The 14,301-nt window shown below is 37.3% G+C and overlaps 2 protein-coding genes across 3 annotated transcripts in view; one reads left to right on the top strand and one right to left on the bottom strand.

Annotated features, from left to right (window-relative positions):
* Positions 1 to 2,949: 2,949 nt before the first annotated feature.
* LOC132154866 (glucagon family neuropeptides-like) lies at positions 2,950 to 6,074 on the bottom strand. Of its 2 annotated transcripts, XM_059563581.1 has the most exons (5): positions 5,806 to 6,074; positions 5,284 to 5,388; positions 4,240 to 4,374; positions 3,799 to 3,903; positions 2,950 to 3,278 (listed from the first exon to the last, which is right to left on the bottom strand). In XM_059563581.1, the coding sequence occupies exons 2-5, from the start codon at positions 5,385 to 5,387 to the stop codon at positions 3,095 to 3,097; spliced, it is 528 nt and encodes a 175-aa protein (XP_059419564.1). In that variant the 5' UTR covers position 5,388; positions 5,806 to 6,074; the 3' UTR covers positions 2,950 to 3,094. The 2 variants fall into 2 exon arrangements, with proteins under 2 accessions (XP_059419564.1, XP_059419565.1); XM_059563582.1 differs by lacking the exon at positions 3,799 to 3,903.
* Positions 6,075 to 9,845: 3,771 nt separating this feature from the next.
* LOC132154864 (tyrosine-protein kinase yes-like) overlaps positions 9,846 to 14,301 on the top strand; it is a 37,139-nt gene continuing 32,683 nt past the window's right edge. The window contains exon 1 of the mRNA XM_059563580.1: positions 9,846 to 10,437. The gene's annotated coding sequence lies outside the window, so the exon portion shown is untranslated. The remainder of the gene's footprint in view (positions 10,438 to 14,301) is intronic.

The following is a 14,301-nucleotide window of genomic DNA, read 5'->3' as shown; positions in this document are numbered from 1 at the left end:
TAGAATTTGTGTGATCTTCCACCACAACTGTAGAATTTGTATTTGTATGTGTTGTTATATAGCTTTTTATTTATATAAATATTGATGTGAATGTTTCTTCTTTATCATTGTTTACAGTATGAGTAAATATCTTTGCATTCATGCATGTGTGAGTGAGTGAGTGAGTGTGTGTGTGTGTGTGTGTGTGTGTGTGTGTGTGTGTGTGTGTGTGTGTGTGTGTGTGTGTGTGTGTGTGTGTGTGTGTGTCTTGCTGTCAGTGTTGAAGTGGTGTTTCATTGAGGGTCACTCTTGATCTAGTCGCCCAGGATCATTGAAATTATGATAATGTTCTGACTGTTGTGAGTATATATTAAAGCCACCACAACCACTCAGATCACCCACAGTGATATTTGGAGATCTGAATTATACTGATTACACATCTTGAACAGCAGTGGGTTTTGGTCTATCATTAGTGTCACAGCGTGAGCCTTCCTCGTGTGCTTGTGTGAATAGAAGTAGCCATATAGAGAAACACACAAACTGTGTGTTTACACAGGCTACAGTGGTAGGTTCCAAAGATTAGACATGGATTAGAAATTGTGTTGTTTACAAAAATTTATTCATACAAATCTTACAACACTTTTTTAACATTTAAAAATGTCACCCCCTTGAGGAGTTATATGTGTTAATATAGGATGATGTCACTTGCTAATATTCACTTGTCACATATATGTTTCAGGTATAGATAAATGTTCACATTAAGGCTTTTGGCTCTTTCAGAAATGTACACAACAGGCTGTGCTGTGGCCTGGGTTCCAGCAGGTTTTCCACTCACTGTCAAATAACCCTCAAGCTATGCAACAAGAAACAACACAAAACCTAGCTAGGCTTCATGGGCCTTGAGCTACAATGAGTAGAGCTATACAGAAACACGTGCTTGCCACATTTACACACATTCATCAGCTTAAACAATCCAGACAATTAATACTTTTACCATGTACACCACTTCAGTAATAGATTTGATCACAATATATGCTGGCCATGCTTTTCAGCTCTAATTAAAGAATCAGGTTTGAAACCAAGTTTCTAAAAGAAAAGGAGAGGAAAAGTAAAGATGGAGTTTGTGAAATGGAACCTAATAGTTTGCAGCATTGTAGGGCCAATAAAATTGCCATCCTTGATAAGTGGCGATTTTTTTATCGTAAGTTGTCACAAGGCACCTAAGCCAAAACCCATATCATCTTTCATAACATCATTATGTTCACACACACATTCACTCGCCCACCCACCTCCCGCCCTTCCTACATGCACGAGCACCCCTCGCATAACACTCTCAGAGACGCATCCATACTCACATAAAGCCTGGGGGACGATGCCAAATTGAAGAAAGATTGATTTCATGCCTGGGACAACGGTTTACATATTGAATTAGTGGATGAATAAGACCTGATTTCCATATCAGGAGAAATATGCTGAATTCAATACAGGCTTAACCAAAATTTATGGCGGAAGAAATGAAAAACAATAGATGGTTTTGCAGTGCATCCCTCACTAAGGGTGATGGGTGTACCTCATCTATACATACAAGAAAAGGCTATCTTCAACATGCACTAGCATTATCTGGCAATAAGTATAATGAATATGACAATCATCACGTTGAAGTTCACACGGACCTCCCCCTTCGCTTTTGTTGGCCTCCTCATTCTCTCAGCCTCACATTCCCTCAGTCATCAGCAGCAATTACAGCTAAGCATTAACACGATTGATCTTTTAGTTCTATATCTACAATGAGGTGATGAATGAAACGCTTAAGCATACTACATCCTATCTCAGCAGAATTAAGGAGCGAACGCACCGTTAAAGAAGGTTTCACAATTAAGGCATAGGGACCATCCACTACATTCATTTCTCAACTTATGTCATGACTTGTTACTCGATACTGGTTTGGTCTAACTGCAGAGAACACATAACAAAGCATTCACAGCTTCTGCGTTACAATAAGGCATAAGAATAAAATTTGGCCAGAAGTGATGCAAAGCCATTCAAAAATGTACTGAATACATTCATAGAACTGAGAGAGAGACCGACACGCCAATTCCACAACACGTTTTAGGAGCTCAATGGAGCATGCTTTGAATATAAGGGCTTCTTCCATTAGATTCAGTTTGATAAAAAAATTTGTTGTTGTTGTTGTTGTTGTTTTTTTAGGACTCTTGCTTCCTCTGAGGCGGATCTAGTGTAATTTATGATGGAGTGACCAATACAATGAGCATGGATGGGAAACATAGAAGTGCAAAAGACATGCATGTATACATTTTAAGTATAACATGCACTGGGATAAGGAAGAAAAATAAACAACAGAAAGAAAATCCACCAAGGAAAAAAACAAACAAACAAACATTTATCAATACTACAGTTACTCCTGTGTCATTTTTTTCCAGTCAGGCAAACTGGTAACTGGCTCCAAACACAAACACATTCAGGACTCATTCCATTTGGAGAAGACAGGTGATTTGAAGTACAGTTCACAAATGAGTGGGCTAAGAAAGAGGGAATTGTGCCAGCTACTATATATCCCTCTCCCACTCCCCCTTCTAAGGGGAAGTCACAACAGTTGAAACAGCCCTGTACTTTACACAATATGTTCGATACATTCCTGGGCAGACTTTGGATAAAATAAGACTCTATTCTTTGATTACAAAAATAAGTATAACATTCAGAACTTTGATTGTCTTTTTAAAATCTATTTATTTTCTGCATATGATGATGAATTTGAAAAGATATCAGGCGCATAATGTTCAAGGTGCACTTTTTTTTTCTTTTTTTTTTTTTTTCTCCTGATGGTTTTTGTTCTCTTTTGTTTTTAACATATAGCTATATACATGAAACTGAACGGTTGGTCCACAAAGTATAACTGTGCGATTTCAAGTGCTTTTGTACAAAAAGAAAAACAATGTTATTAGTAAAATATTCATTTTAATGGCTTTACTTCATACATAAATACATGTTTAAAGAACACAGGCGCGATAGACTGATTAATCAGTTATATCAGAATGACTTTGATCTTAGGACTGGATGTACACATGGAGGGCAGTTGGGGGCAGTTGTGTCAGCGCTACAAATAAGCAAATCGACGTCCTTTGTTTTTAACTCTCTGTCTGTACCTTCTTCCCAGGACGGCTGCTAAATACTTCTTGACGGCCATCTGTTTTCGGTAGCGACTGTAAATGTCGGTGAAGATCCCATCCGAATGCCTCTTTGATAATGGTTCCGATTCGTCCTCCTCGCTGCTTCCTCCGCTGCAAATATATGAACTATTATTAGGCTACCGGCTGGCACAGAAAATGTGTTAACAGGTTTCAGTATACAGCATAGACGCTCTTGATGATCCAAACATATATTTTTATTCCATTGCTCAATAATAAATTATCGAGCTTTTTTTTTTTTCGTTTGCATTACAACGAATTATATTAGAAATCGAAAGAAGATCCAGCAGACAAGCCTCATAAATTATGCATGTTGGAATTTAAATGTAATCTGACGCATTGTCTTTCAGCGTTTTTTTTCTCTGACAATATATAACATTTTCGTATTAGCACAAGCAATTAACATCACTTTAAATCGATTTGGTTTCATCTTCGAATTGTTCCACATGAAATTCCACGCCCATGCGAGCCCACAGACAAAGAAACAAGAAGTCGGGAAAATTAAAGACAAGAGAAAGTCAAGACAGGACAACGGAAAAACCACCTCCACTGAAATTAAGAGGGGGGGGGGGACAAAGATGACGGCAGGTAAACGCTTAAAAAATGCCCTTACCCTACGCGAACTGCCATCAGAGAATGCAGATATTTTCGTGCTGATAACTGAACCATGATGTCCCTCAAGGCTCTATCTAATAATCCATCTGCATGCCTTTCCGTTCTGAGATAAAACGCCAAACACATAATATCAGTGATGAAATACCACAGAACATGTTTGTTGCAAAGTAATCAGCCTGATTTAGTTGTATTCTTCACTCGGCTAAACGCGTAATAGTCTTAGGCTACTTTCGATTCACCTCGTAAATCTGTCAATCGATCCGTCTATCTGTCGCTCTATCTATATATACTATATCAACAGCAACAATAACAGGAAAAAAAGCAAAGGAAAAAGCTGGGAAACAAAAGGAACAGACAAAGCGGAACAACATAAACTAAACATAATGACATTGTTTCTCATATGACATACAGCGAAGTGATGTGAAATAATGTAGCCTACCTTTTCTCTGGCGGATAGTATAGTGTGTACAGGTCATCCGTGAGAGATGGAGGACTTCGTATAGCAATTTGATCAGTGCCAAAAGCCAGGTCGCTTAACGAGTTTCCATCTTCGTCAAATACATCGTTGTCTAGACTGGAATTTAAATTTTTTTTTAAATAAATTAAAAAAAGATACATTCAATAAATCACAACTGAAACACCATAGTAATATGATGTTAATAAAAGCGTTTTAAAAATTATTAGAAAGTTTAAATAAATCTCCAAATTAATTCTACCATAAATTAACCTATACAGTTGTCTTGCGAAAAAATAATAATAATAATAATTAAAATACATGCAGAGATGATAAATGGTTCGTGCTTGAAGCAGATTCATGGATTGAACTGATTTTAAATAAACTGTCATATTATTGTGTAATCTTTGTAGGGTAAATGGGAAAATAATATTAGGCTACACTTCCAAGCGTCTCTTCACAGTTTATTTTTAAGCAAAATGATGAAGCTTGCTATATTTGGCCATATTTGCTCATTAATGAGAATTGATGGTGACTTGTGAAACGTGTGAAATGTAATCTTATAATTATCAGTAAATTAACAACAAAAGGTCCTGCACTGAGCATCTCATTCGTTTTTTCATCAGTTTGTACAGTGACGCCACTGTACCGTCATCTTACGGGCCACCCGTTACAATCACTGGTTTCTCATTTTCATACAAGCTACACTGCATCCGCCTGTCCCGATGGAGAAATTCCTTCTTAGCGATACGAACGCCCTCTCACATTGCGCTTGCATTGTAGCCTTGCGTAAATACTCGGGGGAAAATCTTGTTAAGCTGTTAGTGTTTGAAGTCTACAGAATATTACAACAAAGCCAATCCTTTTCCACTATAAATTTAGTAGCCAAAAATCAAAATCAAACCTTTTTCATTATTTTTTCTGCGCCTCGACAAGATTGTAGACTGTAAAATAAAGCTTGTCGCACAATATTCTCCCTTTTAAACATAAAAGAAAACCCCAAAACGTTGAGCAAGGGCTCATACATACCTCATCTTGGGAAAAGTCATCCCTATGGGCGTGCAGTAGGCGCTGTAGTGCATCATGATTCCGTAGATGAGCAAAGCTAAAGTCGCTTTACTAGATCTGGCCATGCTGTAAAGATACAAGAAAGTTGAAATAACTTAACAATATAAAACACTTAGCTATAGAGTAGCCGCGATTCAGTCCTGGTAAATTGACAAATTCATCGAACGCCTGGGTTGGGTTGTATTAGCCTATATTCGATATAAGTAATGCGCAAATAACTTAATGTTAAGAAACCCTCTAAAATCCAGAAAGGCAAACCAGAAGTGATTTATTTATTTTTTTACTCGTATTTCCCGCTCGTAAGATGAAATTTGAAAAGTTTAAAGAATGCCATGCATGCAACAGAATCCTTCTCCCGATGAGGCAAACGATAAAACCGGTAGATAATCTTTAGAAAATGAAAATCCAGTTGCCTGAGCGTCTTCGTATCATAATTCCATGGTTTAAACCGAATAAAAACGTCTTTGCCGGATTTTAACCTACCTATTGCAGAGTAGGTAGATAGAAATGCAGTTGGATGCGACTCGGGTGCGGCTGTGATTGTGTGAGAGAGATAGAGATCTTCCTCACAGCACCTCTTCCCTGAAGCGCCACCGTCCTTTGCTTGTGTGCTCGTCGGTTCAACCCCTGCACTTTTATACAATAACCTAACCAATATAAACAAAATCACTTTTGCAAACAAAACCTAGGTGAAATCAGCAGCACTTCTTTTGTCTACATGTCCTTTCACAAAACTTTTTCTGCTGTGCTCCGATTACCTTGGATTTTTATCCATGAATAGGAAGTCTTGCCTTTTTTCAACAAGTCACATTAAGCATGCCACAGACGTCATCAACCCTTCCTCCCGGGATATAATAGTACAGTTCCTTCCTCATCGGTGGACGAGTCACACATGGGCTACACCTCCAGTGGAACTTTCCTCTAAACGTAATGTCGGGAGAAAGGACAATTTGCAACTTTTTTTCAGCTTGACATGACATTGTGACTGCCAATTAGGCTCACCAGTTCGTGGTTTGTCTTGAGTTCCCAAACAAACCACTCCAGTGACACCATACAGACACTTACTGTCGGACTGAGCACTGATGGGATGGGACACGACAACAAAACGAGCCATCTTCAAAAACGCCATATTTGTCACAGGGTCACTGGCTGGGCGCTGTCCAGTGGTGGGGTACTGAAATTTAATTGTGAATAAAAATAGAGCAGACTTTTTATTCTTATTTATTTATCTTTATTTATTTATTTTGTTTAATCAAGAAAACAGTCTATTTTGGTTTTATATGCGTCATGGCCTTTCTTTGGTGAACGAAAATTTGATTTTTTATTTATTTATTATTATTTTTTAATGATAGGCCTGCCTCCAAATGCTTTACTTATAACTTCAATATAAACGTTTGTTAGTTTTTCGTTATATGACATTCACAAAAGTAAAAGTTATTAGTCAAAATACGCGATTTTGTTATGGTACTATGAGCAAACTGCCTTGAATATTTACTGGCCTGTCCGCACACAGAAGACGAGGTCTGGAGTCGTGCTCCACCGATGGATTTGGTATGAATTAATTGATGATGATAAGTGAACTCTGACGTCATATGACGAAACTATAAGTCACCGCTTCTTATGTATACTCATACTTACTCTGTGCACAGAGAGTGATTTAGCTGAACAATGATTCCTTGTGCATTGGATCCCTATCACCTCGAGTCGGTTTTTACCTCAATACCGCCCCCATGTGTTTCAGATTTGAAAGTACATATGAAACACGAAACCGTTACAGATTTCCCAAAGTTAAGACTGTAATTAAAGCGTTTTATCTAAACATTATAAAATCATAAATAACGACAGTAGGTATGTTACTGGTGCATATTCTGTAGCGCTCGGGATCGTACTGTTGCTATAGTTACCACACAACCTCTGTTCGCGAGACTTGAAAACCCTGTTGAAAGTTGTGGTTACTGAAACTTTGATGAAATGTGGCTATAACTTGAATAATCATACAGAAATAATAGCCTACTTATATGTCACCATTTTACTTCGTTTGGATTTTGTTGAATCTTAATGGGGGTTATACCTACCCCAATATTCCTAAAACTCCCAACATCATGAATCGCGTACCTTATTTGGTTACCCAAGTTACAGCATCTGGTCGTAATAATATTCCTCTAAATGTCCTGTTCATTCATTGATTCAGATATTTATGTATGTATTTACAACTCAATCCGAGCTGAGTCCTTAGCCATCTTCAAGAATCTGTTTAAAACGCATCTCTTCCATCTTTATTTGACCCTCTAACTTTAGTACTCACTATTCTAATTCTATTCTTTAAAAAAAAGAATACCTTTCTAATCTTTTTGTATTCTATCTATTTTTCTTATATATATATATATTATACAATTATAAAAAGAAGACATCTAACACTAGCTTGCTCTATTATTTTTCTATTCTATCTGTTTTATTTTTATTTATTATATTATTTAAAACCCTTGCTTTTAACTGAGACTTGTTATAGCACTTGTATATTATTGCTCTTTTGTTGTTTTTGATTGCTTCCATTGTCCTCATTTGTAAGTCGCTTTGGATACAAGCGTCTGCTAAATTACTAGGCTAAATGTAAAGTATTATTTAAAATAATTGTTAAAAAAAATTAATGTATTTTCGGTTCACAGTCATAAACCATACTTGCCGTAAAAGGAGACAAACACAAACTACTGTAAATTAAGTAAATAAGAAAGACTGGAAAACGTGCTTTTACTAACAGTGTGTGTCAAGAGGAGGAATTATTTACAGTAAAGCTATTAAGTTGCTTCCTCTGCGTACACTGCTGTAACCAATGAGATTACACGGTACATTTGTCAATTTGAGTGCAAGTATTGATGTCCCTAATTACAGCGGGAGGAAGTCGTTGTGTCGTCACATATTCGTCTCCTGTGACACTACATATTGTGGTAGGCCTACTTTAAATTTCCAACTGGTGATTTATGGTTTCCCTTGTGGATGAGCATGACCTCTCTATGACGCATGTAAGCACACACACAAGCATGCAAGAATCTTTAGTCAAAACTGCTTCAAAAATTAAAAACAAGATTTTTGGGAATTATTAATTTATATATACATAAATTATAAAACTGAAATATAATTCATTATTAGACTATTATGTGGTGTCTACAGGAGCTATCATGTAGTTTTTTTAATTAAGCAGCGTATGATACAGTATTAACATATGTTGGTTACAGTAGTAAATAGTGTATTGCAGTGTAAGTAAGGTTTTTTAAAAAAAAAAAAACACATGGTTACTTGTAAAACTATGGTAACCACAAATTAACCATGGTTTTGATAAACTAACTAGTTTATCCATGGTATTTGTGGTAAACTGTGATTATACAATTATATAATAAACCATGCTTAATTTCCGTAAGGCACAATAAATGCTGTAAATTCATTTACAGCAGATACAGAACATGACAATATGCACATAAGAATGGAAACCAAAGTTAAATTAAAAATATAATAAACGCAACAGTTATGCAAAGCCTTCATTCGGTTTAGTTCTGAACAGTAAACTGCCATCAACCTCCTCTTGATGTATTTGATAGTTCACTTTTAACACTTAAATAGGGACTGCATCTCTTATATATAAGAGTTCTGATCAAATTACATTTACATGAGCTGTTGTGTTTAATATATACATTAGGGATGTAACAATATATCATGTCACAATATTGTAAATTGCAATACAAAAATGCAACAATATCATGGACAGTGACAATATGTATATTGTTTACAGTTCACCTAAAATGAAAGTTTAAACAGATTACATCAAATATGGTAATGGCTCATTAAATATGGGACATTCAAAAAGTCACACATTTGAGCTTCCATGTTTTATTATTTATATAAATTCATTAATACATTTAAAATACATTATTTCATGGAAAAAGTGCACTGGTGTCTAGTGACGTTTTAAAACATTTGAAGCACAAATCTTATTAGATATTCTTGAAAATCAGTTGGCAAATAATCTATAAAATTAACCATTCATGAAAATTATGACAACCAAGAAGTAATATAATTTGCTAAATATACACAATTCCGAACTCAGATGCTATACTCCAACCTTACTAGTTTGAATAAAGCCAAAATAGTTAAAATGGCAAGTTTTTTTTTTTTTAAATTAATTCTTCTTACACATATGGTAAACAGTTAAAAAGTTCTGGTCATTAAAATACTAAATTTGATATTACAGCTGGAGTGGACTTAAAGGCTTGAACTTGGTCCTTCTTCCCCACGCACAGGCAATGCTGACACCAAAACAGAAATATTCAGATTCTGCAAAATACTAAATTATATTAGACACATATACTTACACTAGGTCCTTGCCTAATATAAAATGATTATGTAAACTGTTTTAAATAAAAATGTGTCCAGGATGTAGGCCCACTACTAAACGTAAACGAATCCTAGAAAGCTGCAGTGATTTAAGGCCACATGACGGGGGCGCCATAGGACTGATCTAACACCGTACACAATGTGCCGGTTAGTGGTTTTCTTATGTTGGCTTAATACAAAGGCGACAATACTATTCGACTTAAAATATCAATGGCTCATGGTCTATCCTCTACTTGTCAACTGAGAAACTGTGATTTATTCCCGCTCCCCATTCCCTGTGGCGGCCATATTGTGGGATGCGTTGGCGCAAGTTAAACCAGTTCAGAGCGGAGGGAGGGGGAACATCTGCGGGAGTCCATCCACTATTCCTAGAGCTGGCTTTTGTCTTGTAGCATAGCCACACAATCTCTACCGGTTCCGGTTTAAAGGTTTTTGTTTGCTAGAATTGGTCACTGCTACTCTTTTCCTTTTACTGCAACACAAGAACAAAACCAAGTAACGTGACTGGATTAATAATATCTATCACGGATTTCCCCTCTATTGGACACAGCGTTTATTTATCACGTCTCGTGAGGCGTTACATGGCAAAGGAATGGGACAGGCTGTGATTTTCAAGTTGAAAACCACAATACCACTTTAAGTGCTACACTGAAACATTTACTGAGGACGAAGCGGTCGGAAGGCGTATGTAACCTCAAGAAAGAAAAAAGAAGAACCGATTCGGCAAAGGTGAGAAAACTGATTTGGTTCCTTTCGTGAAAGTGTATTCAAATGGCCTAGTCTCTCGCCTTGTGTGAAACGAGTGTGATTTGTGGTGCTTGAAAACAACAGTAGGCGCTTAGTTCAGGGTTTTCTCTTAAATCCCTGCAACAGACACTTTCTTGTCCCAGGACTAGTTATGTTTCTCAAAAGAGCTCCCGACTACCGTGCTCTCTTGCACACAGACCGAGAATGAAACGTGGCTCCTCCAAAGTTCCCACATGAACTGTAGATTTTCCGAGAAAACGCGAAACGACCCGTTCGCAATTAATCGGATGTTATTGTAACCCGCCAGTACTTTAAAAACTGAACTATTCTCGCATGTCTGTCTGTATATGTGGATTTTGTAGACAAAAGTCCACAGTGGAGGCCTGTAGTTTGCATATAGGCGCCACAAGGAACACGGTGCGACTCGTGTGGACCAGTGTGTGAACCACTCGCTTTGATATAGTGTAATACTTTATCTGTAAACTATGTAGGCTAAGTTTTCGCAACAGTTTTCGCTTTTAATAGTTTAAGAGGGAATCGTGATCAGTTGTGCAGTCTTAACAACAGACATTTCCGGTTTGTTGTAGGTCTTTCACAGTTAACCATCCACTCCAGTGTCTAGGTACTCACAACATCCGGGCATTTCACACCATTTTTGGTTGTTTACATAGAATAATTAATGAAATGGATGTCATAACAAAGCCGAGTTCCTCCGTGCGCAAGCGCCTGAATAATCCTCCTTCAGTAATCCTTCTGTGAGCACAACCTCTGCCCCACTGGATGACGCGGACTTGATTCTGAGTAAAGGGAATGATGATATACCATCTTCAGCTCTCCAATCTGTTTCCTTTTGATCCACTGATTTCCTTTTGATTTCCACGGAGTCATGCAGGTTATGGCCATTTTGTGGGTTTCAAGCTTGTTAATTGAAAGGATCCCCAAATATGATATGAAGATTTGACCTCAGTGACCTGTAATAATTACAAGATTGCAAAAACAATTTTAATGGAACAACAAAACTTGAAACACACACACACACACACACACACACACACACACACACACACACACAAAACATCAAAATATTAAAAGACAAATATAGCCAAACAGTCTTCAGGACAGATTGTGTTTAATAACGTAAACCTGTAATATTGTGAAAAATTATTACAATTTAAAATAAGTCTTTTGAATTGTAATATTTCAAAATTAAATTTGTGTTGCCAAAGCTGAATTTTCAGCAACTATTGCAGCAGTCTTCAGCATCAAACGAGTTAATGCTCAAGATCAACATGAATATGTATGTATTAGTTTTTGACAGCGCTGATTATACAGTAGAAATTCTGTTGAATTTTTCCACCAAAACAAGGGCCTGAAACCAGAAAATCCCCAGTTTTAAGCAATGTACTAAACATATGAATAGCTTGTTGGATTGGATTCGTTCTGAAGTTTCCCACTCTCAGTTCAGGAACTGTCTACACTCCATGTCCCTTTATGATCCTTTATTCACACACACGTCAATGAGGAAGCATAAATCACTGGGAAGACCATGTAAATGTTATAAAATGAGGGATTTTAGCCTGAAGACTGTGTACATACAATGACAGTGATCAGTGATGTCATTCTGAAGTTATTTCTGCACTATTATTCACTAATATGCAGTGCAGGTGTTGAAAGTAATACTACATTGACTACAAACACATGTCTTTGCCAAAGATGTTACTATACATATTCATGATTCTAATAGGGGGTTGACTATGACCGTTATGGGTCTATGCATCTTTCATGTCCATCTTTTTCTGTCCTTCCTCACCCTTTACTCCAGCCTTTGACAGGCATAGCAGGTGCCTTTTGTAGTATGAATGGACTCGGAAGGAAGTTTGTCCCCCTCCTTGTTTGGCTCTGATTGGCAGCAGCAGCAGAATGCCATGGTGATTAGGCCATTCTGCAGTGCTGTGAGTTTGCCAGATCAACTACAGTGTTACACTTTATGTTCAGCAGTCAGCTTAGCCAAGCTCTGTATTTACTAACACAGCGATTTCACTGAAAACCAGAAAGTGCTACTTTAGGATTAGAGCTCAGAGATAGTTTGGGATCAGGAATGTCTGCAGGCAGTGACATGATCAACAAAGTATAGAAAAGTATTGTGGGTTCTTCAAAACAGCAACGAGAGAACTTTCTTTCTGGATGTCCATGGAATTGTTCTTTGATTGGTTAGAAGTAGCAGACTTTGTAGGCTTTTCTTTTTTTCTTTTTTTTTTGAGTTTAATGGAAAAAGTGCAGGTTTCACTTTTAAATTCATGACCATTCCTGGCTGCAGTGTGTTGTTTGTGCATGTGGTGGACATGGAATACAACAGAACTGTACAAGATCAGACTTGTATAGTTGGTTATGTAACTCCAGTGCTGGGACAGCCTGCTTTGAAAGAGCAGATTTCATTGATGTAGGCGGATTAACCCACCTGCCTGCTTTCTGCCAAAAATTTTGAAGTCACCTCCCCATTTCCTTGTTGGCGTGATATTACAGGTAATGTGTGTTCATTTGTTAGTTGACACAATATTTATAGCTGGTGATAGTTCACACACAAAAAAATGGCATAATTTCCTTGCCCTCATGTCATTCCAAACCTGTTACACAAAAAAAAAACTTTATTTATTTATTTTGTCTGTCAATACAATGAAAGTCAGTAGGGTCCAATGTGGTTTGGACCCCACTGACTTTCAATGTGTGAACAAAAACGGGTGATACATTTTTCAAAATATTTTATTTTCCTTAATGACAACTCTGAAGATTTTAGCATGGTAATTGATATGGCTGTGTTCAAGCATTTGTTCTTGAAGGAATAGATCTGCTACTCTGTTGAATTGCTGCTGCTTTTGGTTATTGTGGTTGTTGTCAATTATTATTGCTGCCGCTGCACTGCAAGTACAGGAACTTGCTACTGCCAATGCATACACTTATACGGTGATGTGAGTATTTAAGACATACTGCTGCTGCACAAGTAGTTTATACAATAACCCCTAGCAGATCTACACAGGTGGAGCTGGGGAAGGTGGAGGGTTTCAGATGAACTCTGAAAGTGTGCTGAGAAATGCTCTAGTGCAGCGCTTACCAAACCTGTCTTGGAGGCCCCCCTGCCCTGCACCTTTTGTATGTCTCCCTCATCTTACACCCCTGATTCCACTCATCAGCTCATAGTAGACTGCAATAACTAAATTGGGTGTGTCTGATTAGGGAGACATGCAAAATGTTCAGGACAGGGGGTCCTCCAGAACAGGTTTGGGAAGCACTGCTCTAGTGAATGGTAATCAGCCATTTAAATGTAAAGCAGTATGCTGCACATGCAACATGAACCAATCAGCCTTGTACCAAGTACTTGAACACTGTGAATATCATCAGTTTGCATTAAAGACCAATCAGCCGGCACCATCTAGAGTTAGAGGTTTGCAAAGACATGATATGGGTGCTTATCAATACTCTAATTGATGCTTCATCATTTCCTCGCTCTTCCATTCTCCAGCCTGTAACCCGGATATTGATATCAAAGTTAGCTATCTTGAAAGACATCTCAATTCTCTACTTGCGCTGTGAGGAACAAGAAGTGAGGAAGCTTTTGGAGGAGCTATGAGCGAAGATATACAGGTGTGTTCTATGCAGAAAAACCTGAAGCATCTGTAAATTCTCCTTGTTACATTCAACAATTTGAATTTTTTATACCTTTGCAATTTTCATAAACCATGCATTTATTTGTTTTTAACAAGGCATCTTGATCTATTAATATATTATTAATTTCTTGTATAACTAAACTTCAACAACTTAAGGGTAGATCCCTTAAACACAGCTGATGAC

Source organism: Carassius carassius, chromosome 12 (assembly GCF_963082965.1).
Source record: "Carassius carassius chromosome 12, fCarCar2.1, whole genome shotgun sequence".
In the NCBI taxonomy this organism is placed as follows: Eukaryota; Metazoa; Chordata; class Actinopteri; order Cypriniformes; family Cyprinidae; genus Carassius; species Carassius carassius.
This window is presented reverse-complemented; position numbering and strand designations above follow the sequence as displayed.